Here is a 27,149-nt window from a genome sequence, read left to right on the forward strand (position 1 = left end):
CCTTGCGTGGCCCAGGGTCCGTCTGCCACTGTGCTGTGACCAACACAAACCCTCTGCAGTGCGAGGTGAGGATCCTGGCTCCTTGCTTGGGCTGCAGAGGGCTGACTGCAGCAGGCAGGGCGAGGATTCCTGGGTAGCTCTGCCTGGTTGCTGTGCAAGTGTCCAGCTCCAGCTCCTTGGCCTTTGCTTCTCCTCCTGTCCCCCAGAGATGCCTTAACCAAGATGAAAGATGTCTACAGCAAGAACCCTCAGATGGGAGACGCTGCCAGCGTGGAGCAGAGGCTGGCAGAGCTGGGGCAGAACATCGAGAGGCTGCGGCTGGAGGTGCAGAAGTTTGAGGTATGGGAAGAGGCCTTCAGCCCTGAGCCTCTGTGGGTGGCACTGGGCCCTGGCACTGTGTCCCTGCAGGGCAGGCTGGCAGTGTGGGTGGCACTGGGTGCCTGATGCTGTCCCCCTGCAGGGCTGGCTGGCAGAGGTGGAGGGCAGGCTGCCCGCACGGAGCGAGCCAGGGCGGCGCCAGAGCAGCCTCTATGAGGCTCAGCACACAGCAGCCATCAACAGCTGTGCCCAGGACAGAGAGAGGTACAGTACCCATGGGGGGTCCTGGCAGGGGTACCCTGCCTGTGGGGGGCCTGGCAGGGGTGCAGTACCTGTGAGGTCTGTGCCAGCCCCAGGCTGCCTGGGGGGAGCTGTGCTGACTGTGGGGAGATGCCAGGGGGTCTGAGCCAGGCTGGGGTGAGGTGGGGGTTGGGCTCTTGTCCCTGGTCTCAGGTGAGAGAAGGAGAGCAAAGGGCCTGAGGTGTGCCAGGGGAGGCTGAGGTTGGGCATGGGAAGTTCCTTTGCTGCAGGAGTGGTCAGGGACTGGCACAGGCTGCCCTGGAGGTGCTGCAGAGCCCTGGGGCTGTGGTTGGGTGGCCCTGGTGGTGCTGGGGAGCTCCCTGGGCACTGTGCCAGCTGCAGAGCCAGGGCTGGGCACGCCGGGGGGGGCTGAGCTGCCCCAGCTGCCCGCGGGGCCTGGCACCAGGCTGCCCTGGGAGCCTGCTGGCTATAGTGGCTGTGTCTTTGCTCTCTTGAGCAGCCCAGATGGCAGTTACACAGAGGAGCAGAGCCAGGAGACTGAGGTGAAGCTGCCTGCCACCGACTTTGACGATGAGTTTGATGATGAAGAGCCTCTGCCCACCATAGGCACCTGCAAAGCTCTCTACACCTTCGAAGGTATCGCCCGGCCGGTGCCCTCCGGGCAGCCCCTGCGCTGCGGGGCTGGCACAGCAGGGGCTGGGCTCAGCTCTGGCCTCCTCGCTCCAGGAAGGACTCTGAGGGCTGGAGCAGGGCCAGGGAAGGGCAGCAGAGCTGGGGAAGGGTCTGGGGAGCAGCAGCTGAGGGAGCTGGGGAAGAGGAGGCTGAGGGAGACCTCCTTGCTCCCTGCAGCTCCCTGAGAGGAGGCTGCAGCCAGGGGGGGCTGGGCTCTGCTCCCTGGTACCAGGAGAGGCAATGGCCTGGAATGTGCCAGGGGAGGCTTAGGTCAGAGAGGAGGAAAAACTTTGCTGCAGGAGTGGTCAGGGCCTGGCAGAGGCTGCCCAGGGAGGGGATGGAGTCCCTGTGCCTGGAGGTGTTCAGGAGCTGTGTGGCCATGGCACCTGGGGCCGTGGTGGTGCTGGGCTGGTGTTGGTCTGGGGGCTCTTGGAGGTCTCCTCCAACCCCAACAGCTCTGAGACAGGTGAGAAACCTTCCCTGGGCCCTGCCCTGCCTCAGCAGACAGAGCCAGGGCCAGCGAGGCTCTGGCTGCTCTGCCCTGCAGAGAGGCTCCAGGGCAGGGGCAGGGCAGGGGTAGGGCAGGGGCTGTGTCCTGCTGGGCAGGGGCAGAGCAGGGGCTGTGCCCAGCTGGGCAGGGGCAGGGCAGGGGCTGTGCCCAGCTGGGCAGGGGCAGAGCAGGGGCTGTGCCCAGCTGGGCAGGGGCAGGGCAGGGGCTGTGCCCAGCTGGGCAGGGGCTGTGCCCAGCTGGGCAGGGGCAGGGCAGGGGCTGTGTCCTGCTGGGCAGGGGCTGTGCCCAGCTGGGCAGGGGCAGGGCAGGGGCTGTGTCCTGCTGGGCAGGGGCTGGGCAGGGGCTGTGTGCCCAGCTGGGCAGGGGCAGAGCAGGGGCTGTGCAGGGCAGGATCAGGACCCTGCCGTCAGGGTCCCCTCCCCGCGCCCCTGTGCCCGGATGGAGCTCCTCTCGTTCCTGCCGCCCCCGGCCGCCCCCTGCCCCTGAGCTGCCGCCGTGCAGGGGCTGAGCTGGAGCCTCCTGCTGTGCCCCCAGGCCAGAACGAAGGAACCATCTCGGTGGCTGAGGGGGAGCTGCTCTACGTCATCGAGGAGGACAAAGGCGACGGCTGGACGCGGATCCGGCGCAGCGAGGACGAGGAGGGCTACGTCCCCACCTCCTACCTGGAGGTCTCTCTGGACAGAAATGCCAAAGGTGCCAGGACTTACATTTGATGCTTCTCTTGTCCCTGCCTGGGCACAGCCACCCAGCCCTGCAGCTGCCCTGGGGCAGCCCAGAGCCTGGGCCGAGCCTCTGCGGTGCCCCTGAGCGCGGTGCCCTGCCCTGCCCTGCCCTGCCCTGCCCTGCCCTGCCCGGGAGGGTGCTGAGCCCGGGAGGGTGCTGAGCCAGCACTGGAGGGCAAGGGCAGCCTGGCCTGGCCACACAGCCCCAGCAGTGCAGCAAGCACAGAGCCCTGTGTGTGCCACAGGCTCTCCTCGGGTGGCCTCTGAGACCTCCTCCTGGCAGCCAGCTGCTGGCCCGGGGTAGGGGCTGCTGGCCCAGGGGAGGGGCTGCTGGCCCAGGGGAAGGGGCTGCTGGCCCAGGGGAGGGGCTGCTGGCCCAGGGGAGGGGCTGCTGGCCCGGGGAAGGGGCTGCTGGCCCAGGGGAAGGGGCTGCTGGCCCGGGGGAAGGGGCTGCTGGCCCGGGGGAAGGGGCTGCTGGCCCAGGGAAGGGGCTGCTGGCCCAGGGGAGGGGCTGCTGGCCCAGGGGAGGGGCTGCTGGCCCGGGGAAGGGGCTGCTGGCCCAAGGGAGGGGGCTGCTGGCCCAGGGGAAGGGGCTGCTGGCCCGGGGAAGGGGGCTGCTGGCCCAGGGGAGGGGCTGCTGCCATGGGCCTCAGGGTGTTGGCTCCTCAGAGCCTGCTGCCTCCTCTGGAGCCTGTGGCTGGAGGCTTGGCCACAGTCAGAGTGCTGGGGAGGGGAGGGAGAGGCCTCAGCAGAGCAGGGCTGCCCAGCAGCCTGTGGTCCTTGCTGGGTGGGCACAGCACTGCCCCTGGGGGGGCCTCTGGCTCTTCCCCCCTCAGGAGTGGGCTCTGGGCTGCCCCTGCTGCCTCAGATGAGGAGCAGCTGCTCCAGGTGCCCATAGGCAATGGCTTCACCCCCTGCTCACACAGCAGCAGTGGAGGCAGCTCCCAGCCTGGGCTCCTCTGCTGTTGCCTTTCCCTCCTCACAGGGGGGCTGGGAGCCAGCAGTGCTCCAGGGAGGCCCCTGGCTGGCTGCTGCTGGCCCCACCAGCACTTGGTGGTGTCACAGCCTGGGCAGCTTTCAGCCCTCTCTCACATCAGGATGTGTCTGAAGGCCTCTGGAGATGGTTTTGTCCTCCTGCAGCCACTCCTTCAGGTGGTTGCTGTGCTGCTTAGGCCTCTTGTGGGGCACAAGCTGCCTGCTCCAGCCCAGAGGGAAACTGAACCATGCTGCTTGGGTCTGTGGTCAGCAGGAGGAGGAGGAGAAGCTGTAGGGCTGTGGCTGAGCAGGCCCTGAGGAGGTCACTCCTCTGGGCTGGGTGCTGCTGCAGGCCCCAGGGCAGGGCTGGCTTCCTTCTGCCACCATGCAGCAGCTGCTTTAGTGCTTGCCAGGTGAGGCAGGGAATGGGAAGGAGCAGCTGGGGGAGGCTCTGGGACCCCTGCCCCTCACTGCTTGCCCTCAGCCCCCCCAGTGCCAACCAGGTACCAGAGCTTCCCAGCTGGGCTGCCTGGGGCTGAGCTGCCTGCACCCTGCCTCTCCTCTCCTGCCCTCCCCTCTCCTCTCTCTAGCCCTGGGTTTGCAGCTGCTCAGCCTCACTGTGAGAGCTCCCAGGCCCTCTCCTGCTGCAGTGGTTTTGGCCACTGGGCTGCCTGCAGCCCCTGCTGGGGCAGTTCCCTCTGGCCAGAGGCTCTTCCCTGCCTGTTCTTGTTGCTCAGCTGCCAGGGCCCTGCAGCTCTGTACCTGCTGGCTAATAAACCATCTCTCTTCTCACTGCTCTCAGGGTTTTCTTTGCCAGGGGCAGTGTGGTTTGCTTCAGCTCTGCCAAGGGGAAGCAGAAGGCCCTGGCTGGGCACAGGAGGGTGCAGAGGATGGGGCTGGAGGCTCTGGCTGGACTTCCCTGGCCCCTGCAGGGGCTCTGCAGGCTGTGCTGCTCTGGAGCTGCCCCAGGCTCAGCACCTCCTGCAGCCTGAGCCCCCAGGGCTTTGTCTCCTCTCCTGCACTGAGAAGGTGCTGGCAGGGTCCTGCTCCTGCTCCTGCTGCCAGGCTGCTGCCAGAGCAGTGCCCCAGTGGGGCTGGGGGCTGCTGCCCCTGCCTGCCCCAGCTCAGGAGCCCTCCTTCACCCTTCTCAGCCCTGGCTGCTTGGCTGCTGTGTTCCCTTTAACCTGCTGCAGGCAGTGCTGCTCTTCAGGGCTGCCTCTCTGCCCAGCCCCTCTCTAATCCAAGTCTCTCTCTTTTGTCTCTCTTATGTTTTAGATCCCTAAAGGTGTTTGTGCTGGTGCAAGAACCTCGGGGCGAGCTTGCCACAGGAGGAGACCCAGAATGGTCTGTGCAGCCTGCAGGCAGCCACACTCCCAGGGAGCCAGGCTCCCAGCCCTGCCTGCAGCCCCCACTGACAAACCCAGACCCAGAGTCCACCCCAGCCTGACTCAGCAGCTTGCTCTGTCCCATGGCCTGCTCCTCGGGGCTCAGCCTCACTGAGCAGCCTTCCCCACTCCTGCCAGCTTGGCACAGCCCCCTGTGCCCCCTCCCCACCTGCCCTGCTCCCAGCACAGGGCACTGCCTGCCCTTGGAGGCTGAAGGCTGCCCTTGGAGGCTGAAGGCTGCCCAGCTCCCCAGCATGGTCTCTCTGCTGTCCTCCCTCACCCCCTGCCTGTGTGCCCTGGGCCTGCAGCTCTCACTCCATGCCTTGAGTGCTCCTCCCAGGGGCAGCCTGGAAGGGAGGTGGAGTGCAGGAGGAGAGCCTCCCCTGGGGGCTGGGGGCTCACAGGGGGCAGCCTGGAGCCTCCCCTGGGGGCTGGGGGCTCACAGGGGGCAGCCTGTGCCCAGGGGCATCATTCAGTGTCCTCACTGCTCCTTGCCAGCCTCTGCCCTGGCTTAGCCCCAGGCTGATGCTCTCCCCAAGTACCAACCCCCTGTGGGCTCACTGTGCCCTGCCAGCCCCAGGCTCACCCTTGTGTGCTTGGCTCCTGCCTCTTCTCTCTGCCCCTTCCTCTTCACCCCCCTCCTGCCTCCCTCCTCCTCCTCCTCACACACAGACACCCCCAGGCAGGCAGTGGCAGTGTGGGCTGCAGCCCCAGGCCCCAGGGCTCCGTTTTGCTCTCGATTCTGGCTGCATGCTCCCCCTGGCCCCTTGCCCAGGGCCCCTTGCCCAGGCCCCTTGCCCCCTGCCCAGGGGCCCTTGCCCAGGCCCCAGTGTGTGCTGCCCCTTGCCCAGGCTCCTTGCCCAGGCCCCAGTGTGTGCTGCTCCTTGCCCAGGCCCCAGTGTGTGCTGCCCCTTGCCCAGGCCCCAGGGTGTGCTGCCCCTTGCCCAGAGTCCCTGCAGTTGTCTCCTGTTGGTTTGGTTTGCAGCCTTCCAGCCCTGCCTCCTCCCTCTGCATGGCCTCTGTGTTCTCCTCTCCTTAGTGCTTGACTTGCAGAGTTGCTGTAGGGCAGTAAGAGCAGAGCCCCAGGCAGCCTCCTCCTCCTCCTCCTCCTCCTCACACCTTGCCATGGGCTGGAGCTCGACCCAGGAGCCAGCAGCACTGTGCCCACCCTGGCAGCAGTAGCTAAGGGCTGCTGCTCCTGGTGCTCTCCTGCAGCAGAGGCAGAGCTGCAGCAGCTCCAGCTGTGACTCCATCTGGACCTCAGCTGCCTGAGGAAGGCTCAGAGCTTCCTCCCTGCCTGGGCCCTGCCTCTTGGCTGCCCTCCCCCTGCCCTGCTGCTGGGCTTTTGGTCACCTTGTACCTAGCTGAGCCCCACCAGAGCCAGCTGCTGCTTAGTCCCTCCTGAGGGTTAATTTATTCAGAGGGCAGCAGATCCCTCTGGGAGGGAATCCACTTTGCTCCTGGGGACCCTCAGCAGGTTCTGTACCCCCAGAACTTGAGCAGCTCAAGAGGGAGAGCCCCTCTGGCAGTGCCCCTGCAGGGAGAGCCCCTCTGGCAGTGCCCCTGCAGGGAGAGCCCCTCTGGCAGTGCCCCTGCAGGGAGAGCTCTCAGGGGCAGTTTGCAGCCTCCCTGTGTGTGCTGCTGGCTCAGAGGCCAGGGCCCAGCTGCTGCCTGTGCTGGGGTGGCCTTGCCTGGCCCTGGGTGTGCTGAGGTCAGGCTGGAGCTGGCTGGCAGGTGCTGCTCAGAGCTCCTTCCTCTCTGTCCCCCCTCCCCTCTGCTGCTGTTGCTGGCACAGGGCCCTCAGCCCTGCAGCTCCTGCTGCAGCTCCTGCTGCAGCTCCTGTCCATGGTGCCAGCAGCAGCTTCTGCTGCTCCTCCACCTGCAGCAGCTCAGGAGCCTGCCCCTGGCTGCAGGCCCTGGCAGGGCCCTGACCCATTGGGTGCCCACCCCCAGGGCTGCTGCCTGGAGCCAGGAGCCTGCAGCAGCAGAGGGTGCCCCAGCCCTGGCCCTGAGCTCCCTGGCAGCTCCCTGTGCAGCAGCTCCAGAGCCACCTCCAGCCTGGGCTCAGCTGCAGCCTTTCTCCTCCTGGGGTGGAATCAGCAGCTGGCAGAATTCCTCCTCAGCTCCTGTGCCCTCTGTGTGCTGTGCCCTGGGTGCCCAGAGCAGCCCTGCCAGCCCCTGCCCAGCTGAGCCTGTGCTGCTGGAGCAGGAGCTTGGCTTTTGCTGCCTGCCCTGGAGGGGGCAGCTCCCACCCCAGCCCTGCAGGGTCGTGGCCAGCCCTGGCTCCCTCCTCTGCCTCCCTGCAGGGGAAGCTCCAGCAGCCCCCACCCCCTGCACAGGCTGAAGGACTCCTCCTGGGGCTGGTTTCTAACAGCTCTGACTTTACTAACCCTGCCCAGGAGCCTGGGCTGCTCCTCCTGGGCCCTCCTTAGCCCCAGCAGCAGCCTCCACTGCCCTCTGCCCCACCTGTACATAGAGAAGAGACCTTCCTGAGTGCCCCTGAGAGCTGTGGCTCCTGCTGAGTGCTGCTCAGAGCCAAGGTTGAAGCTTTTTGTTCTTGGGGGGTTTTGTTTCCTGCCTGGAGTGTCAAAAGCAAACAGAAAGAGCTAAGAGAAGCCAAAAGTCTCTTTCCAGCTGCTGCTGGGGAGCACTTGGTACAGCTGGGGGTGCTGGGCACTGGCTCCAGGCCCTGCTGGCCTCAGTGTTGTGATTTCATTGCCAATGTGTAACAGGTTCTGGTGTTGCCCTTCCCTTGCTGGAGACAGAATCCAACCCAATAAAAGTGCTTCCAGTGGAGAGCCAGCAGCCAGCAGCCAGCCTCTGCCCCTGCCAGGGGGCAGCCTGTGGGGCCAGCTCTGCCCCTGCCAGCCCTGCCAGCCTCTGCCCCTGCCAGGGGGCAGCCTGTGGGGCCAGCTCTGCCCCTGCCAGCCCTGCCAGCCTCTGCCCCTGCAGGGGGCAGCCTGTGGGGCCAGCTCTGCCCCTGCAGGGGGCAGCCTGTGGGGCCAGCCCCTGCCAGCCTCTGCCCCTGCCAGGGGGCAGCCTGTGGGGCCAGCCCTGCCCCTGCCAGCCTCTGCCCCTGCCAGGGGGCAGCCTGTGGGGCCAGCCCTGCCAGCCCCTGCCCAGGACACCTCTGCCCAGCCACAGAAGCAGCAAAAGGGTTTGGAATCCCAGGATGGCTCAGGCTGGAAGGAGCTCAGAGCTCCTCTGCTCCAACCCTAACCCTGCCCAGGGACTCCTCCCAACCAGGCTCAGCTGCTCAGGGCCTCATCCAGCCTGGCCTGCAGCACCCCCAGGCAGCCTGGGCCAGAGGCTCAGCTCCCTCCTGCCGCAGAGCTTCTTCCCCAGCCCCGGGCTGGGCTGTGCCCCTTGTGGGGTGGGGAGAGCAGAGCTGTGCCACAGCTGCAGGCTGCTGAGGAGGGCACAGGCTGGGCAGGAGAGGAGCTGTGTGTGGAGAGCTGCCCAGAGCCCTGCCCAGAGCCCCCAGGGGCAGGGGGCAGGGGGCAGGGTGAGGATGGCTCAGGCACTGAGAGCAGCTCTTTGCTCCCAGCTGTGACCTCTCCTCTCCCCCTGCCTGGGGCCTGCCAAGGTAAGAGGGAAGGGCAGGGATCTGTGCCCAGCCCTGCTGGGGGCTGAGCCCTGGAGCAGGGCCCAGGCTGGCACCGGGAGCTGTGCTCAGAAGCTGGCACTGGGAGCGCCCTGATGGGCAGAGGGGAACAGAACCTCCTGCTGGCACTGCCAGAGCAGCTCTGGGGCTGCTGTCTGGGCACTGAATGGGCTCCTGCTGAGGGCAGGGCACTGCCTGGGGGCTCCTGGCAGGCTTGGAGCTGCTCTGCCGTTGCTGAGGGGCCAGGGCTGGGTGGGAGCTGCGAGCTTGCAGCCCCAGCTCTGGTTGCTAACCACTGAGCTCAGCTCTCATGAACCCAGCTCCAGCTCTGCCCCTCAGGCAGCTCCACTGCTGCCCAGGGGGCACAGCAGGTCCTCAGAGCTGCCAGGGGGAACACCACCAGCAGCAGACTGAGAGCTCCTCTGGAGCCCTCCAGCAGCTCCCTGCAGCTGCTTGCCTTGGAGTGACCCCTGGGTGCCAGCTGCCAGCTGCCAGCTGCCAGCTGCCAGGCTGGGCCTTCCTGAGCCAACCTGGGCTGGAGCTGGCTGAAGGTTTTTCTCAGCAGGCTGCAGGGAGCCAGAGGCCTCCTGCAGGAGCCCAGAGGCCACTGCTGCTCAGGGGTCCCTGCCAGGCCCCTGGAGGCCTCTTGGCAGCAGCAGCTTGGGGGTTGTGTTTGGGAGGGGTCTTGCAGCCCCTCCCCAGCAGAGCAGAGCAGAGCAGAGCAGAGCAGAGGCAGGCTGGATGCAGAGGTTTATTGTACCAGGGTCTCAGCAGTGTGACACAAGCACAGCAGGGGCAGGGGCTGCACAGCCCCCTGGGGCACCAGGGGCTGACAGGGACACAGGAGGGAGGAAGCCCAGCAGTGGCTCAGCCCCTGCCCCCCAGGGCCTGGCTGGGGCTGTGCAGCAGGGAGGGCAGGGCCCTGCCCCCAGCCCTGTGCAGAGCAATCCTGTGGCAGCTGCAGGCTGCAGCATTTGGTCTGCAGAGCCTCCAAGGCCCTAACCTGGAGGCCTCCTCCTCCTCTGCAGTCTGCTGTCCCCTCCCTTCCCTCTCTTGGCTCCCAGAGCAGCCTTCCCCTCCTCCCTCCCTGTGCCAGACAGCTCCCAGCCCCAGGCTCAGCCTGGTAGCAGCTTGGTGCTGTGGAACCATTCAACACCCACTGGGTCCCCAGCCCCAGCAGAGGTCACCTCTGCCCTGCCCTGAGCTGGGCCCACTGCTGAGGAGCTGAGCACAGTGGTGGTTGGCCTTTGTGTCCATCCCTCTCCCACTGCTGCAGAGTCCTCAGGGCTGGCAGTGGCAGGAGGGGGGCAGGGAGGGAGTTCTGCTCCCCCCTGGGCACACAGGCAGCAGCTGGGGAGGCAGCTGGGGGCTTGGCTGCAGGAAGCAGCTCAGGCCTGAGCAGCACTGCCCCAGGGCTCCTCCTCACCCATCACAGCTCCCAGCAGGCTCAGGCTGAGCTCTGGGCTTTGCAGCAGGAGGCCTCAAGGCTGTGCCAGAGCTGCCTGGGGTCAGGCTCCACTCCCAGCTCCCAGCTGCAGCCACTCCTGGGCTCCCCCTGTGAGCCACCCCCGGGGGGCTGCACCCCAGAGCTCCAAAGGAGCTTGGTGGCAAGAGCCTGGGGGGAGGCCCTGGGGGGGAGACCCTGGGGGGAGGCCTCAGCTCCCAGCTTTGCTCTCTGAAGGTTTGGAACCAGGTACAAGGAGAAAACCAAATCTGCAGGACCCTGGAAGTGAGGCTGTGGGGCTGGGGGAGGAGAGAGGCTCCCCCAGCAGGGCCTGGGGTGAGGGCAGCTGGCCTGGCAGGAATGGGGCAAGGATCAGCCCCAGAAGTGCTGCCACCAGCACAGAGCCAGCTGCAGACCTGAGCCTGAGCCTCCCTGAGCCCAAAGCTCATCCAGCTCCAAGCCCTGCCCTGGGCAGGGACACCTCCCAGGTTGCTCAAGGCCTCATCCAGCCTGGTCCTGATCAGTTCTGAGCTTGGAGCCTCCCCACCCTCATGGGGAAAGGTTTCCTCCTCTTGTCTCCCCCTGGGCCAGGTTCTTCCAGCCTGCAGCCATCAGCCCTGCTCCTGTCGCTCCCAGCCTTTGCCCAAGTCCCTCTGCAGCTCTCCTGGAGCCCTTCAGGCACTGGAAGCTGCTCTGAGGTCTCCCTGGAGCCTTCTCTTCTCCAGGCTGCACAGCCCCAGCTCCCCCAGCCTGTGCCCACAGCAGAGCTGCTGCAGCCTCTGAGCTTCCTCGTGGCCTCCTCTGGACCTGCTCCAGGAGCTCAGCAGCTCTGTTCCATTGCCTTTGTGGAGGGGAGAGGAAAAGCAAAGTGCCAAAGGCAGAGGAGCAGAGCCTGGGGGCTCTGGGGGCAGTGCTGGTCCTGGGGAGCCAGCAGCAGGGAGAGGCCTTGGGGCACAGCAGCCTGGGGAAGCTCAGCTGCAGGCTGCTGCTCGGCCAGAGGGGACCCAGAGAGGCTTCTCCGCTCCCAGCCCTGCCCAAGCCCCAGGCAGGGGCAGTGGAGGACCCCAGCCCTGCCCAGGAGAGGTGCAGGAGCTGCAGCCAGCTGGCTCTGGGGGGTTGGCTCTGGGGGGTGGGCTCTGGGGGGCCCAGGTGCTCCTCACACTGCCCTCGTCTCGGCCTCGATCTTCTGCTCCCCGTGCAGGGCCTCCAGCTCCTGGGCCTGGGCCTGGGCCAGGCTCTGCCTGATGGCAATCTCGGGGCCCCCCCCGTACAGGGTGCTGAGGTACATCCAGGTCTCCTCAGAGATCTGCCCATAGTCAGCACCTGCAAGGAGCAGCAGCATCAGGCCTGCAGCCTGGGGAGGGACAGCCCCAGGGGGTCCTCCCCCAGCCCCTTCCCACCCCCCTCCCCCTGCCCAGCAGCAGCCACAGCTCAGAGCCAGCGCTGCTGGAGCCACCAGGGGCAGTGCCCCCAGCCCCCATGGGGTCCCTTCTCCCCGCCCAGAGGAGAGGCAGCCTGCAGCAGCCTCACCCTGCTTGACTTGCACATGGCCACCAGGTTTGGTGAGGGCAATCTTGGTGTTGTCAATGGGTCCAGGAGGCTCTGTGGGAGGAGAGCAAACATCAGCCCCCTCCTGCTTCCCCCCAGCCCCAGCGTAGCCCCAGCCACTGCTGCTGCCCTCAGGGGCCTGCAGCCAGGCCCAGCAGCTGCTGCAGCTCCACTCAGGCTCCAGAGCTCACTGAGGACCTCCCCAGCTGCCCTGCTCCCCCCTCCCCGCTGCCCCCCCCGGCCCCAGAGGGCTGCAGCTCCTCACCATTGTCCTTGCCCTTGACAAAGGCCTCCCACTCCCGGAACCACTGCATGCTGATGCAGTAGATGACACTGGGAGACTCCTCTGCCTGGAAGGCCTTGTTCAGCTGGGGAGCAGAGCAGACATGCAGGAAGGGCTCAGTCACTCCTGGGCCCTGGGGCAGCCTCCTCTCCTGCTGTGCTCAGAAGAGCCCCAGGCAGCTCCTCCCAGCCTGCTCCTGCTCCCCGGCCCAGCCCGGTGCCAGCAGGCAGCCAGGCACAGCACCGTGGTGCTCCAGCCGCAGCCCTGGGGAGCAGCCCCGGGGAGCAGCCCCCTGGCCATGCTCCAGGGGCAGGGGGCTCCCTGGGAGCCCTCCCCTGCTGCTGGCAGCAGCCCCCTGCCCACCTTGATGAACGTGTCGATCTCGATCCTGCGGCGCTTGGCCAGGGCCTCGATCTCCACCTGGCAGATGGAGCACACATAGAGGTGGTTCACAGCAGGGCCACCCCCAAACCTGAGCACAGGAGGAGAACAGAGAGCTGCAGGAGCATGGAGATGCTGCCCAGCCCTGCCCCCTGCCCAGATGGACCTGGGGACTGCTGCAGGTGCTGCTGGAGGAGGGCAGCCTGCAGCTGAGCTCTTCGGTCGCTGCTCTGCACCCAGCCACGGAGCTCAGCCGGCTCCAGGCAGAGGCTCTGCCACAGCCCAGCCCTGGGCAGCCCTCACCCCCTGCTGCCTGCCTCTGAGGGGCCCCAGGAGGGCAACTGTGCCTTGGCCACTGCCCCAGGTGTGGCACTGCCCCAGGCTCCTGGGCAGGGAGGAGGAGGAGGAGGAGGAGGAGGAGGCAGCTTGCACTCACCTGTTGTAGAGATACTCCCAGACGTTCTGGGGCAGGATCACCACCAGGTCATCGATGTAGTGATACTTGTTGGGAGGGATCCCTGTGGAGGCAGGCAGGGGGCAGTGAGGCAGGGGGGCAGGGGGCAGTGGGGCAGGGGGCAGTGGGGCAGGGGGGATTCAGGCAGGGGAATCACTGCTGCTGGGTAAGGACACAACTGAGGGGCAGAGCTTCCTCGCTGGAAACTCCAACCCCTTGCTGACAGCAGACAGCTCAGTGCCTGGGGAGGGCTCCCAGTTTCTCCCCCAGGGCTCCATCTCCAGCTGGCTGCAGGGGCAGGAGGGCAGAAGGTGCCAGCAGCTCTCAGCAGCTCGGCCTGGGGCCAGCCCTGCTGCCAGGCAGCCTCAGACCCTGCTTAGCTGCCTGCTCCAGCTTTGAGAAGCAGCTGCAGGCTGCAGGCTGCTGTCTCCCAGCGCTGCACAGCCCCCTGGGCCTCTGCCCAGCAGCACAGGGGGGTCCCTGTGCCCTCCCTCCCCGGGCAGCCTGCAGCAGCAGCAGAGCGCAGCCGGAGCTGCGAGCTGCCACCGCGGGGCCCCAGCTGGGCCTTACCCCCGTGAGAGCACAGGAAGCTCTGGTTGGTGATGGGCCCAGGCTCAGCAAAGGTGTTGAACTTGTTGAGCCACTCCCTGGAGATGTAGAACTGGAGCAGGCTGTGCTCCTTCAGGCTGGCCAGGGCCACCACCTTCTGCCGCTCCCGCACCGCCTCCTCGCTGCTCTTCCTGCGGCAGAGGGGAGGGCAGCAGCTGCTTGGCACAGCTGGGTGAGCAGGGCAGGCAGGGCAGGCAGGGCTGCAGGCAGGCAGGGCAGGCAGGGCAGGCAGGGCTGCAGGCAGGGCAGGGCTCACCTGTAGAAGAGCACGTAGGCCTCGGCGTTCTGCACCACGGTCTCATGCACCTCGGTCACGTACTGGTCGTCGAACTCGTACCACTGCCCGTTGATGACGTTCTGGCAGTAGGCAATGTAGTGCCCACCTGCGGCACAGGGCACAGCAGGCTGCTGGGGCTGGCAGCAGGGCACCGGGCAGCGCCAGCAGGGGGAGCCAGAGGACGCAGAGAGGGCGGAGGAAGGGCCTTGGCTCCCGGGGCGGAAGGGACCTTGGAGACCTGCTGGCTCTGACCCCCTGCCAGGGGCAGGGACCCCTCCCCCCAGCCCAGGCTGCTCAGGGCCTCATCCAGCCTGGCCCTGAACACCTCCAGGGAGGGGGCAGCCACAGCCTCCCTGGGCAGCCTGCTCCTGCTCAGGTGGTGTCTGCAGGGGCAGGGCAGCCTGGCACTGCCACCCTGATCCATCTGCCTCGGGAAGGGCCTCAGAGAGACCCAAGAGCAGGAGAGGGCCTGGGGCAGCCCAGCGGTGAGGCTGCACAGCTGCAGGGCCCTGCCAGCAGCTGCTGAGGGCACAGGCCTGGTGCTGCTGCCCTGCAGCCCAGGGAGCCCCTGGCTCGGCCCCGCTCAGCCCTGCCTGTCCCCAGCAGCGCTCGGCCTTACTGCCTGCGGTGCCGTGGTGGCAGATGACGGAGAGCAGGTCGTAGGTGGTGATCTGGGAGACACACTCCTTGGCCAGGAAGGGCCTGAGGTCCAGCCCCTCCAGGGGGAAGGAGACATGGCTGCTGATCTTGAAGGAGTACATCACCTCGTGGCGGAAGCGCTTCAGGTGGATGCAGAGGATCTGCAGGGGCGAGGGGCCAGGGGCAGCTGGGCTCAGCTCCCCCCAGGCAGGAGTGCTGCTGGCTCCCCAGCTCCCAAGTGCCCCCTGCCTGGCACAGGACTGGGCCACCACAGAGGTGCTGTCTGTGTCCAGCCCCCAGGGGCCCTCCCTCACCTCGGGCAGCCGCAGCACCTTGCAGTATTTGACTCCGTTCCGCAGCCTGGGGGGGAAAGAGCAACCAGCTGAGAGAGGCCCCACGGCAGGGGGGCAGGGGGCAGGGGGGCAGGGGGGCAGGGGCAGGGCTGGGCCCTGCTGGCTTTGAAGTCCAAGGGAAATCCAGCAGCAGCAAACCCAAGCTCCCTGCAGCACCCTTCCCACAGGAGCAGAGCAGTGCAGCTTCTCCTGCCCCATCTCACCCAGCAGTGCAGCTGCCAGGCCACAGCTCCAGGCACATCCTCCTGCCCTTCCTCCCCCTGCACCTCTGCTGCCTGTGCCCAGCCACCCCCCAGAGCAGGGCCCCAGCACAGGGCAGAGGGTCCAGGCCCAGTGCCTGGCAGGGCAGAGGTGGAGGTCCAGGAGCAGAGCCCAGGCCGGGTGGTGCAGACTCACTTCTTGCAGCGCTCACAGCTGTACATATTGTCCCCTGCAGAGGGAGAGAGGAGAGCAGAGAGCTTCCTGCAGCTGCTCAGGGCACACAGCACCCCCAGGGTGCTCCTCCAGGAGCTGCCCATGCAATCAGGCCCCACTGGGCACAACTCACCCTTCAGCTCATCTGCTGCAAAGAAGGCAGCCAGGCAATCCTCCAGCGTCACAACAGGGCCCCAGAACCAGCTAGGGATGCAGGACACCACAAACCTGCAGGGCAGGGGGGCTGGGGAGCACACACTGCCAGCTGGGCACCCTGGCCTGCAGCCCCCCAGCAGCTGGCCCTCAGCTCCCAGCTGCTGCTCCTGTGCCTGCTCAGCCTGGCAGTGGCTCTGGAGGCCAAGCCTGAGCTGAAGGCAGAGGGCAGGGAGGGCTCCTCAGCTGCCTCACATCTCCAGGGGAGCAGCAGGAGAGTTCCCTGGGAAGGCTCCAGGCCCCGGGAGCTGCCCCAGGCTGTGCCCCAGGGCCTGGTGAGCTGGCACTCCCGGCTGGCACTGCCAGGCAGGGCCCAGCAGCAGGGGGGGCAGCAGGGGGCCCTCACCTCCGGATGTACTCCATGATGAAAGCAAGCCAGCCCTGGGAGGTGTAGCTGTCCCCACAGCTCCCAGGCTTGGCTGGCACGTTCTGGTAGATGGCAGAGTGCAGCTTGGCCAAGTCCTCCTTCCCTGGGATGGGCAGGGACAGGTCCTGGAACGTCTCCACTGTTGTGGACACCTGCAGAGAGCCAAGAGGCAGAGCTCTGGGTGTCCTGTGCGTGCCCTGGAGCTGGGGCCTGCCCTCCACCCCCCACTGCTTGGGCCTGGGCTAGGCCTGCAGCCTGAGCTGGCTGTGAGAGCAGCTTGCTCTGGCCAAGCCCTGCTGCTGTCAGCAGGCTTTGCCCTGGGGTCGGCAGCCCTGGGCCCAGCTCCCTGCTCTGGGGAGCACATCCTAGGCCAAGAGGAGAGAGCCTGCAGGGACACACAGCTCCTGTGCCTGCCCCCCTGCCCAGCTGGCAGTGCCTGGACGAGGGAGGAGCGGAGCAGGGTGCAGCAGCAGGGCTCTCACTCACCCTGTCACAGGTCAGGCACTGCACCAGGCTCAGGATGGAGCCGTCGAAGATGTCGGAGATGACGCTGCGGTAGCGGAGCTCTTTCCTCTTCTTGCCAGAGGCCTGCACCTGGGCTGCAGGGCACACAGGGCACACCCAGCCTGCAGCACCCAGCCCCAGGCCCCAGCACAGCCCAGCTCTGCAGCCACCCAAGCAGCAGGCAGGGCTGGTGCTGCCCTGCAGGTGTATGCAGCCCCCGAGCGGGTCTGGGCTGCCCTGGGTGCTGAGAGGGGAGGTGGCCAAGGACAGCCCAGGCCTGGAGCCCTCAGCAGGCTGCAGCTGTGCTGCTGGAGATGCTCCTCCCATCCCCTCCTGGGGTGGTCAGAGGCTCCCCACACAGCCCCTGGCTCTAACCCTTCCCTTCCTGCCCCTCTCCTCTGCACCTGGTCCCTCTCTGGCACTGCCCCTCTCGGCCTCCCAGCCCCCTCCCCGTGCTGTACCTTTCTTCAGCAGGTAGGAGGGTGCCATCCTGGCAGGGCTGGAGCGAGGAGGGCTGCTGGAGAGCTTGGGGTGCAGCTCTGGGGGCGCTGGGCTGCAGGGCCGGGAGGGGCAGCGCACGAAGGCATCGTTGTCAGGCTCTGGGAGGGACACAGGCACAGAGCTGCTGGGGAGGGCAGGCCCCAGGCAGCCAGAGCAGCTCTGCACTCCAGCACCAGAGCTCTGCCAGAGCTCACTCTGGGCAGGCTGGAGGCTGCAGCTCCCTCCCTGCAGCCGGGGCTGTGGGGGGCAGCTCAGAGTCACAGACACAGCCCCAGGCTGCAGCCTTCCACCCTGGTGCCGGCCGGGGCCCTGCGGCTGGCTGCTGGCTGCTGGCTGCTGGCTGCTGGCTGCTGGCTGCTGGCTGCTGGCTGCTGGCTGCTGGCTGCCTCCCGAGCAGGAGCAGTGCTGCAGCCCCGGCGCAGGCCGGCAGGGGCAGAGCTGGGGCAGAGCTGGGGCAGAGCTGGGGCAGAGCTGGGGCAGAGCTGGGGCAGAGCTGGGGCAGAGCTGGGGCAGAGCTGGGGCAGAGCCTTGCGGCTGGGGCAGAGCAGCAGGAGCAGAGCCCTGCAGCTGGGGCTGAGCCCTGTGGGGCAGAGCCCTGTGGGGCAGAGCCCTGCAGCTGGGGCAGAGCAGCTGGGGCAGAGCCCTGTGGGGCAGAGCTGGGGCAGAGCCCTGCAGCTGGGGCAGAGCCCTGTGGGGCAGAGCTGGGGCAGAGCCCTGTGGGGCAGAGCCCTGCAGCTGGGGCAGAGCAGCTGGGGCTGAGCCCCGCGGCTGGGGCTGACTCCACACCTGCCCTGCTGCTCCTTTCCCCCCCCCAGGACACAGAGCTGCACAACCTGCTGCCCCCTCCCCGCGGAGCCGCAGCCCCCGAGGGCTCAGCCCTGCCGCCGGGGCCGGGTGGGAAGCTGCCGAGAGGGGCAGGGGCCGCGGTCAGACGGCCCGGGGCCCGCCCCCGGTGGCAGCCTGCCCCCTCCCGGGGGCTGTACCTGGGGTCCTGCGGGGGCTGGCCGCACAGGGGGCTGGCGGCACCTCGGGGGGGGCGCTGCCGTCCGCCGGCACCATGGAGGTGTCGACGTCCGCGTCCTCATCCACCTGCTCCGAGTTGCTGCGCCGCTGGCCGCACAGCTTCCTGTCCTTCAGCCTCTCCTTCTCCGAGATGCCCCTGCCGGCCTCCTCCTGGATCAGCAGCTCTGTCTCTGCCAGGGAGCCGCTGCCCACGCCCCCGGGGGTCCGGCTCTGGGCATCCCCCTCCCCCCTGTCGCTGCTGGAGTCGCAGGACAGGAACTCATCCTCGGAGGGGCTGCGGTCGCCCTCTCGCTTCTCCTCCTGCTCGCTGCCCTCCTGCTCCCTGCCCTCTGCCACCACAGGCTCCTTCAGCTCCTCGTGCAGCTGATCCATCAGGCACCTCAGGAACTCCTGGGTGTCCTGCAAGCCCCCAGCAGCCCCCTCAGGCTCCCTCCAGAGCACCAGCCTCTGCTGAGGCTGCCCACCAAGGGCAGCCCCCTGGGAGACCCAGGGAGCACCCAGGGGATGGAGCCAGGGAGGGAGCAGCCAGGGAGGGAGCAGCCAGGGGATGGAGCCAAGGAGGGAGCAGCCAGGGGATGGAGCCAGGGAGGGAGCAGCCAGGGAGGGAGCAGCCAGGGAGGGAGCAGCCAGGGAGGGAGCAGCCAGGGGATGCAGCCAGGGAGGGAGCAGCCAGGGAGGGAGCAGCCAGGGAGGGAGCAGCCAGGGGATGGAGCCAGGGAGGGAGCAGCCAGGGGATGGAGCCAGGGAGGGAGCACAGGGAGGGAGCACAGGGAGGGAGCAGCCAGGGAGGGAGCAGCCAGGGGATGGAGCCAGGGAGGGAGCAGCCAGGGAGGGAGCACCCAGGGGATGCAGCCAGGGAGGGAGCAGCCAGGGGATGGAGCCAGGGAGGGAGCACAGGGAGGGAGCAGCCAGGGAGGGAGCACCCAGGGGATGGAGCCAAGGAGGGAGCACAGGGAGGGAGCAGCCAGGGAGGGAGCACCCAGGGGATGCTGCCAGGGGATGGAGCCAGGGAGGGAGCACAGGGAGGGAGCAGCCAGGGAGGGAGCAGCCAGGGGATGCAGCCAGGGAGGGGGCACCCAGGAGCCCATCTGCTCCATCCCTGCCTGTCCCTCCCCCAGGGCCAGAGGCCTCCCTCTGTGCCTGACAGAGGCCTCACCTGCTGAGCATAGCCTCTGAACATGGGGTTGACCAGCTTGATGCCATGGGACAGGCTGCTGGGGACCACGTAGCTGGGGCTGTGGAGACACAAGAGGAGAGCAGTTTGCTGGCCAGGCCTGCAGCCAGGCTGCCCAGGAAGCCACACAGCAGGCAGGGGGATCCAGCTCCAGGGGACAAAAGGTGGTCCTGCACCTGCAGGGCCCAGGAGAGACAGAAGCCATCCCACAGTCATTCCATGTCCCTCCTGCCCAGCTGGAGCTGTCTGCAGACTCCTCCAGGGCAGAGGTTTGCTCCCAGAGGGAGCAGTGCCAGGGCCAAGCCTGCTTGGCTCTCCCCAGCAGGCTGCACAGAGCAGGCATCCTCAGCTCCCCCAGAGCTGCCCTGGCTCACACTGCCCTCTGCACTGCTCACAGCCTGACCCTCAGCCCCTCCCAGAGCAGCTGCAGGCTCCCCAGCACCCCCTGCATGCCCCCCAGCCCCTCCTGCATGCCCCCCAGCACCCCCTGCATGCCCCCCAGCCCCTCCTGCATGCCCCCCAGCACCCCCTGCATGCCCCCCAGCCCCTCCTGCATGCACCCCAGCCCCTCCTGCATGCACCCCAGCCCCTCCTGCATGCCCCCCAGCATGCCCCCCAGCACCCCCTGCATGCCCCCCAGCACCTCCTGCAGGCTCCCCTCTGTGTCTTGCTTTTTCCACCCAAGCCACCAAGCCCCTGCTAGCCAAGGGCAGTGCAGGAGGTGCTGCTCAGTCCATGCAGGATCATGGAATGGGTTGGAAGGGACCTTCAGGATCAGCCAGCTCCAGCCCCAGGCCAGGGGCAGGGACACCTCCCCCCAGCCCAGGCTGCTCAGGGCCTCATCCAGGCAGGGGGCAGCCACAGCCTCCCTGGGCAGCCTGTGCCAGGCTCTCCCCAGCCTCACTCTCCAGAGTTTCTTCCTGCCCTCCCCTCCTGGAGCTTAAATCACTCAGCAATGGCCATGAGCATGCCCCTCCTCTAGCATCACTTCTCCAGTGCCACAGGGAAGCTCTCTGAAGCCCTCCCCAGGTTCCCACACTAAGAAGCTGCTCCCTGCCTCTCCCAGGCCTGGGGCAAGCCTGCACCCCCCCCAGCTCTGCAGGCTGCTGGGCAGCTGGCTCAGCCCTGCAGCCCCTCTGTGCTGGGAGGCAGCAGAGGCTGGGCTGGGGGGGTCCCAGGCTGGGCTGAGGGTCCCAGGCTGGGCTGGGGTTCCCAGGCTGGGCTGGGGGTCCCAGGCTGGGCTGGGGGTCCCAGGCTGGGCTGGGGGGTTCCAGGCTGGGCTGGGGGTCCCAGGCTGGGCTGGGGGGGGCAGGCTGGGCTGGGGGGTCCCAGGCTGGGCTGGGGGGTCCCAGGCTGGGCTGGGGGGGGCAGGCTGGGCTGGGGGGGTCCCAGGCTGGGCTGGGGGTCCCAGGCTGGGCTGGGGGTCCCAGGCTGGGCTGGGGGGTCCCAGGCTGGGCTGGGGGGGTGCCAGGCTGGGCTGGGGGGGTGCCAGGCTGGGCTGGGGGTCCCAGGCTGGGCTGGGAGGCAGCAGAGGCTGGGCTGGGGGGTCCCAGGCTGGGCTGGGGTTCCCATGCTGGGCTGAGGGTCCCATGCTGGGCTGGGGTCCCAGGCTGGGCTGGGGGTTCCCATGCTGGGCTGGGGGTTCCAGGCTGGGCTGGGGGTTCCCATGCTGGGCTGAGGGTCCCAGGCTGGGCTGGGGGGTTCCAGGCTGGGCTGGGGGGTCCCATGCTGGGCTGGGGGGCCCATGCTGGGCTGGGCAGCCCCCACTCACCGTTTCTTGTGCCAGAGCTCAGCCACCAGGCGCTGGTAGCTCTTGCACAGCGCTGGCTTCTTGTCCGTGCGCACCAGGCCCCCGCACTCCAGGAAGAACTGGGTCAGGGGGGGGCTGCCAGGAGACAGAGAGCAGCTCAGGGCACAGAAGGCTCTGCCCTGCCTCAGCCCCAGGCTGCACTGCAGCCCCTCCCACGGCAGGCCCCGGACACAGGCTGCAGCTGCAGGCCTGAGCGCTGAGGCTGATCTGAGCCTGCCCCAGAGCCTGGAGCTGCCTCCCTCCGGCTGCCAGGGGGCTGCCAGGGGGCTGCCAGGGGGCTGCCAGGGGGGAGGGTGCAGAGCTGTGCCACCTCCCATGCCAAGAGCATGGCACAGCTTCAGGCACCCCCTGGCTGGCTGCTTGCTCAGCTCCCTGAGCACTGCTCTGCTCCTGCAGCCAGGCTGCCTGCTGCTCCTCAGGAGGGTCCCAGCTCGGAGCCACTGCTGCCCCTTGGTGCTGTGCAGCCCCTGCCAGGCCCAGCACCTACCAGTTGGAGAGAGCCTGGAGAGCAGCATTCATGTAGCAGGAGTTGCCCAGGTTCTTCATCCCAGTAAGGCCTAAGGCAGAGGCAGGAGCAGCATCAGCCCCTGCCCAGCCCCCCAGGCAGCCCCCACCCTGCTGCCAGGGCAGGCCCCACAGAGCAGAGTGCCCCCAGCCCTGTCAGCAGCTCAGAGCAGTCACCTCTGGGTTTCAAATCATCATCCTCAGACTCAGACTCTCCCTCATCAGCCACTGCAATGGGAACAGCCTTCAGGGGGTGAGCAGGCAGGGGGGAGTCCTAGGAGAGAGAAATCAGCCCCATGAGAGGCCTGCTGGGGAAGGCAACCTGTCAGACCCAGGGGCAGCCCCCAGCCCCCACCCCAGCTGCAGCTCTCTGCTGCTCTCACTGATGCAGGAGGGGGAAAGGGTGCCAGGAACCCAGGGAGGCATCAGGGAGGCACAGCAGGGCCCTGAGCACCTCTGTCCTGCCAGCTGCCACTCCCATGGGCCAGGGCCTGCCAGGGCAGAGGTGAAGCTGCTCCCAGGGACAGGACCACAGAACTCTTCCAGCTGAGCCCAGACCACCCCCAGCCCACCCCCCCATGGCCCCAGGAGCCATGGCCCCAGGAGCCATGGCCACAGTCCCTGAACCCTTCCCAGGGCTGGGGACTCCACCACCTCCCTGGGCAGCCTCTGCCAGGCCCTGACCACCCCTGCAGCAAAGAGATTCTTCCTCCCTCCCACCTCAGCCTCCCCTGGCACAGCTTCAGGCAATTCCCTCTCCTTCTATCCCCTGGTACCAGGGAGCAGAGCCCAACCCCCCCCAGCTGCTGCCTCCTCCCAGGGAGCTGCAGGGAGCAAGGAGGTCTCCCTCAGCCTCCTCTTCCCCAGCTCCCCCAGCTGCTGCTCCCCAGCCCTGCTCTCCAGACCCTTCCCCAGCCCTGTTGCCCTTCCCTGGCCCTGCCCCAGCTCCTCAGTGTCCTCCCTGCAGCCAGGAGCCCAGAGCTGAGCCCAGCACTGGCGGTGTGGCCCCATGGAGGGGGCCAGGGGGGTGAGCAGTGGGGGCAGAGCAGCCTTCGAGCCAGCTGGCAGCCTGGCTGGGGGCTGCCCAGAGCGCTGAGGGCTGCCAGCAGCAGGAGCGAGGGCCGGGAGGGGCTGCAGGCGCAGACCCACCGGCAGGGGCCCGGGGGGCAGGCGGGGCCCCAGGAACACCTCCCGCTCGCAGGCGTAGCACCACAGCCGCAGCGTGGTCAGGTTCACCGTCAGGTTGTGCTGCTTGGCCTGCGGATGCAGAGGGCAGAGCTGTGCCTCCGGCCGCGGGGTGAGCCCTGGGCAGCCCCCAGAGGCGGCAGGCAGCTCCTGCCCCCCGGGCAGGGCCCCAGGGCAGAGCTCACCTGGGCGTGCAGGGTGCTGTGGTCGGCGAAGGACTCCCCGCAGCCCACGTACGGACACCCGACCTGGGGGGGAGCAGAGGGCACTGGTGTGGGCACAGCACCTCCCCCGGCCCTCCCCTGCCCCTTGCCTACCTGCTCTGCACCCAGGGCCCAGGAGCAGGTCACAGAATGGAGCAGGTTGGAAGGGGCCTCTGGAGATCCCCCCGGGCAGGGCACCCGGGCACAGCCAGGGCACAGCCAGGGCACAGCCAGGGGGGTTGGAAGCTCCCCAGAGAAGGAGGCTCCACAGCCTCTCTGGGCAGCCTGCTCCAGGCTTCTCCTCCTGCTGGCACCTGCTGCTCCCTGCCCTGTCCCTGGGCACCACCAAGAGCCCTGCTGCCAAACTGGAGCTGCTCAGGAGAGCAAAGCTGAGCCAGGCTTGCCCCACATCAAGGCTCTGCTCCCCTGGGCAGCTCACCTGAGCAGGCTCTGGGCACTGCAGGGTGACAATGAACTGCCCCTGCCAGCCCCTGTGCCCCCTGGTCCCCTCCTGCCTCCCCCTCTGGGGTGCCACAGCAGAGCAGGACCCCAGCCAGAGTCCCCAGTGGGCATTTGATTCACTGCTGCTGGGACCAGCTGAGGGCAACCACCCCTGGGTGAGCTCTCACAGCCTGGCACCCCCTGGCAGCTCTGGCCCTGGAGTCTGGCACAGCCCAGGGGGCAGCTCTCCTGTGCCCCCCTGCTGCCCACCCTGGGGGGGCTCCCCAGGGCACTCCTTTGCTTGCTGCAGAGCTGCCACTGAGGGCAGTCTCCCCCAGCCAGCAGACTCTGCTTACCTGCAGGCAAGCCCAGAGGTTCGGTCCCACAGCTCCACAGGACTGGCAGGCTCCCTGCAGGGGCACACAGAAGGCTTTGGTTGGCTTCCAGTGGCCCAAAGCCTGCAGCAGGGGAAGGCTGCTGCAGCAGCTGCCCCCAGCACCCTGCAGGCTTTCAGCCCCTGGTGAGCAGAGGGAAGGACAGAGCAGGACCAGGGGGGGCTGACAAAGTCTGTGTGGGGCATGGGCAGGGCACAGCAGGGCTGGGGCAGCCCCTGCCCCTCCTCTCTGCAGGCAGGCAGCAGCTCTGCAGGAGGCAAACCCAAGGGGAGGCCTGGGAAGCAGCAGAGCCCTACCTTGGACTTGAGCAGCAGATCATCCCTGGTCACCTCTCCTATGGAGTCCAGGTGGGGACAGAGATCTCTGGGCTCCCCCATCTTCAGCACTGCTCACCTGCAGATGGCTTCCTAGGCCAAGAGGGGACAGCTCCCACCAGCCCCAGGCAGCTCTGCTCCCCCCCTCAGCAAGCTTTGGGGCTACAACATCCACCTGCAAGTCAGAGATCAAACCAGACCCAAGCCTGGGGCCAGCCCTGGCAGCAGTGAGCCTCTGCCCACCCTCTCCTCCACCTGCCAGGCTGCCTGGGTCGAGAGCAGCTGTGAATGGTGCAGAGCCCTGCAGCAGCAGCAGCCTGCCCTTGACTCCTGCCTCACAGAGAGAGCTGCCCTGGGCTGCCAGCAGTGCCTCACCCTCCCTGGGCTGCTGCACAGGGGGTGCTCAGTGCCAGCCCAGCAGGGAGGGTGGGAAGCACAGGGGAGCAGCTGAGCTGCCTCCCTCCTGCCAAGCACGCCCAGGCAGCAGCCACAGGCCCAGCTGGCTGCTGTGCATGGATCTGAGGTGGCTGTGCCCAGGGGCTCAGCAGGTGCTGTGCAGGGGCCTCATGCTGCTCATGCTGTGCTGATCTGCTCCTCACCCTCGCTGCAGGGCTGCTGGGCTGGGGGCAGCTGGGCTGGGGGGCTCTGGGACAGAGAGTCAGGCTTCAGGCCCTGAGGGATTCACCACTCCAGAGGAGGAGGTTTAAGAGAAGGAGGCCCAGAGCTGAGAGGCTGCACAACGTGTGCCAGGCTGTGCCAGGCCCTGCCAGCCTGTGCCAGGCCCTGCCAGCCCCTGCCAGCCCAGCCCCAGCTGCAGGCTCCCTGCACAACAAAGACTCTGCTGGGGGGGCCGCGGGGGGCACCAAAGGCTTTCCTCCTGCCCCAGCAGCAGCTCTGAGAGGAGCTGAGCAGAGGTCTGTGTGGCTTGAGCACCGTTTGAGAGACCTCACTTGTGGCTGAACAAAGGCAGAGCACAAGAGACCCCCAGAGCCCAGCTGGGGAGCCAGACTCTCCCTGCTGGAATCACACAGCTCTGGGAAGCCCAAACCACCCCAAAGAGGGAAGAAGCTCTGCTGAAGGGGGGAGCCTGGCAGCAAGGTTGGCTCCCTCTGCTCCTGCCTCCTTCTGAGGCCATGAGAAAGGATCCCCAGAGCTGCCTGGCCTGAGCCACAGAACCACAGGAGCAGAGGAGCCTCAGCAGCAACCTGTCTGGGGAGCTGCCTGGCACCTTGCCTGGGCAGGAGCCAGCCCCCAGGGAGCAGCTTATGGCAATCCCCTCCCAGCACCCTTCAGAGCAGAGCAGAGGGAAAGAACTGCATCTGCCTGCTAGAAAACACAGCAGGGGCTGCAGCCAGCAGAGCAGCAGGAGGCAGAGAGCCTCAGCCTGGCAAGGGAGAGCCTCAGCCTGGCAAGGGAGAGCCTCAGCCTGGCAAGGGAGAGCCTCAGCCTGGCAAGGGAGAGCCTCAGCCTGGCAAGGGAGAGCCTCAGCCTGGCAGGGCAGAGCCTCAGCCTGGCAAGGGAGAGCCTCAGCCTGGCAAGGGAGAGAGCCTCAGCCTGGCAAGGGAGAGAGCCACAGCCTGGCAAGGGAGAGCCTCAGCCTGGCAAGGGAGAGAGCCACAGCCTGGCAAGGGAGAGCCTCAGCCTGGCAAGGGAGAGAGCCACAGCCTGGCAAGGGAGAGCCTCAGCCTGGCAAGGGAGAGCCACAGCCTGGCAGGGTAGAGAGCCACAGCCTGGCAGGGCAGAGGCACAGCCTGGCAAGGGAGAGCCTCAGCCTGGCAGGGCAGAGAGCCACAGCCTGGCAAGGGAGAGCCACAGCCTGGCAGGGTAGAGAGCCACAGCCTGGCAGGGCAGAGGCACAGCCTGGCAAGGGGCAGAGGCACAGCCTGGCAAGGGGCAGAGGCACAGCCTGGCAGGGCAGAGCCTCAGCCCTGTGCAGCTGCAGAGCACAGGAGCAGAGTGCAGCACAGTGATCCAGAAGCCAAGTGAGAGGAGCAGACAGAACTGGGACAGCTCCAGGCTCTCCCTGCAAACCAAACCCTCCCCCCGAAGGCATCAGCTGGTCCAACCCCAGCCAGCCAGCAGCACCCAGGCCAGGTTTGCTCCTTCAGCTTCCCTGGCTTCCTGCCCCTGCCCTGGCAACCCTACAGAGAGTGTTTGAGCTCCAGAGCCATCCATCCTCACCAGCCTAAGCCAGCTGGGAGCTGAGGTTGGAGCTGGCTGTGCCTGGGGAGGGTTTTGCCTCCTGCTGTGGCACCACCCCTCAAAAGCAAAGCCATGCCCCCTGAGGTGCCAGCCCCCCTGGGGCTGCCCTCCTTCAACAGAGTAGGGAAAGCTCCATCTGTGCCTCCCCTCAGCCCTGGCTGAGCTCCTGAGGGCAGGTCTGAGTCCTGCCTGCTCAGCAGGGAGTGCTCAACCCCTGCCTGCCCAGCTGGCACACACGGCCCCCAGCTGGCACACACGGCCCCCAGCTGGCACACACGGCCCCCAGCTGGCACACACAGCCCCCAGGTGCTGCCCAGGGGCTTCCCAAGAGCACTGCCCCAGAGCTGAACTCGGGCTGTCCACACGTGCTCCATGGGATGGGAAGCTACCTCGGAACAGGTCCTTCAGGCTGCCCCTCTCCAGCACCAGGGCAGCACAGACACCAACAAGTCAGAGCAGCTCCGCTGCAGCTGCGACCTGCTTCCAGCGCTGGAGCTGCTGCCGCAGCCTGGCTCTGCCTGGGGGGGTTGGGGCTCCCTCCTTCGAGCAGCGCCTGGCTGAGCAGCACGGCCAGAGCAGCGGGCAGGGACGGCTGAGGCAGGCAGGGTGCTCAGCCACCAGCCCGCTGCCAGCGCCGCTCCTCAGCTTGCATAAGGCCACAGCAGTCCCTGCGGCGGCTCCCAGCAGGGTCTGAGGCTGGAGCCTGCAAGGCTGCTGGCAGGGGAGAGGCAGGAGCCAGGCAGCGCCGATGCTCGGCTGGACACCGGCACGGCGCCAGGCGCCGCCTGCGGAGCGGGCAGGGGGCAGCAGGGCTCGGCACGGACTGCTCGCTGCCCCCGAGAGCCGGCACGCCGAGGGCAAAGCTGCGCCGGGAGCTGCGCCGGGAGCTGCGCCGGGAGCTGCGCCGGGAGCTGCGCCGGGAGCTGCGCTCTCGCCCTGCGGCAGCACTGCGGCCGCGCAGCAGACCCCAGCCCCGCCGGGGCTGCAGCCGCACCGCGAAGCCGAGCGGCAAATCCTGGCCCCCGCGGCCGCCCCGCAGGGTCCCCTCGGAGGGTCGAGGGCGCAGGGGTCGCTGCCAGGCCCCAGGTCGCTGCGGGGCCGCCCCCTGCCCGGGCGCTGCGGCAGCTCGGAGGGCACCGATCCGGAGCCCCCCAGGCCGCGGCTGCTGCATCATCCCCGGCGCGGCGGCAGCCCCCGGCCCGCCCGGCCCCGCCCGGCCCCGCCCGCGCCCCCTCACCTGCGGGATGCTCGGGGCGCCGCCGGCCCCCGCCCCGCCGCGGGGCTGCGCCTGGGGCCGCCGGGAAGGCCGCGGGGCGGGGAAGGGCCGCGGCGCCCCGAGCAGCGCGGAGCGGCGGCGGAGCGGCGGCGGCGGCGAGGCGCAGGCCGGGGGCAGGGCCGCGGCGGGGCGGGGCCGGCGGCGGCGCTGCCCCCGCGGGGAGGCCGTTCCCGAGGGGCCCCGCCCG

At 68.0% G+C, this 27,149-nt stretch overlaps 2 protein-coding genes across 4 annotated transcripts in view; one reads left to right on the plus strand and one right to left on the minus strand.

Annotated features, from left to right (window-relative positions):
• Window positions 1-2,778, plus strand: part of FNBP1 (formin binding protein 1) — a 54,522-nt gene extending 51,744 nt beyond the window's left edge. Inside the window, 4 exon segments of the mRNA XM_068155996.1 lie at window positions 207-339; window positions 461-582; window positions 1,079-1,215; window positions 2,297-2,778. Coding sequence (XP_068012097.1) covers window positions 207-339; window positions 461-582; window positions 1,079-1,215; window positions 2,297-2,475 — 571 coding nt within the window. The 3' untranslated portion in view covers window positions 2,476-2,778.
• A 6,408-nt stretch (window positions 2,779-9,186) lies between these two features.
• USP20 (ubiquitin specific peptidase 20) lies at window positions 9,187-27,102 on the minus strand. Of its 3 annotated transcripts, none has more exons than XM_068155994.1 (24): window positions 26,924-27,102; window positions 23,467-23,577; window positions 23,132-23,185; window positions 22,317-22,379; window positions 22,096-22,203; window positions 21,124-21,220; window positions 20,930-20,999; window positions 20,404-20,517; window positions 18,615-18,693; window positions 17,419-17,857; window positions 16,396-16,533; window positions 15,917-16,029; window positions 15,410-15,582; window positions 14,984-15,078; window positions 14,833-14,866; window positions 14,398-14,443; window positions 14,064-14,244; window positions 13,424-13,550; window positions 13,129-13,298; window positions 12,541-12,622; window positions 12,087-12,195; window positions 11,706-11,808; window positions 11,423-11,494; window positions 9,187-11,215 (listed from the first exon to the last, which is right to left on the minus strand). In XM_068155994.1, the coding sequence occupies exons 2-24, from the start codon at window positions 23,545-23,547 to the stop codon at window positions 11,049-11,051; spliced, it is 2,715 nt and encodes a 904-aa protein (XP_068012095.1). In that variant the 5' UTR covers window positions 23,548-23,577; window positions 26,924-27,102; the 3' UTR covers window positions 9,187-11,048. The 3 variants fall into 3 exon arrangements, with proteins under 3 accessions (XP_068012095.1, XP_068012094.1, XP_068012096.1); XM_068155993.1 differs by having other exon boundaries at window positions 23,467-23,659; XM_068155995.1 differs by lacking the exons at window positions 9,187-11,215; window positions 11,423-11,494; window positions 26,924-27,102 and having other exon boundaries at window positions 11,720-11,808; window positions 12,087-12,143; window positions 23,467-24,614.
• Between the last annotated feature and the right edge of the window lie 47 nt (window positions 27,103-27,149).

Source organism: Melanerpes formicivorus, unplaced genomic scaffold (assembly GCF_026170545.1).
Source record: "Melanerpes formicivorus ecotype bairdi unplaced genomic scaffold, bMelFor1.0.p_v2 SCAF_33, whole genome shotgun sequence".
NCBI lineage: Eukaryota > Metazoa > Chordata > Aves > Piciformes > Picidae > Melanerpes > Melanerpes formicivorus.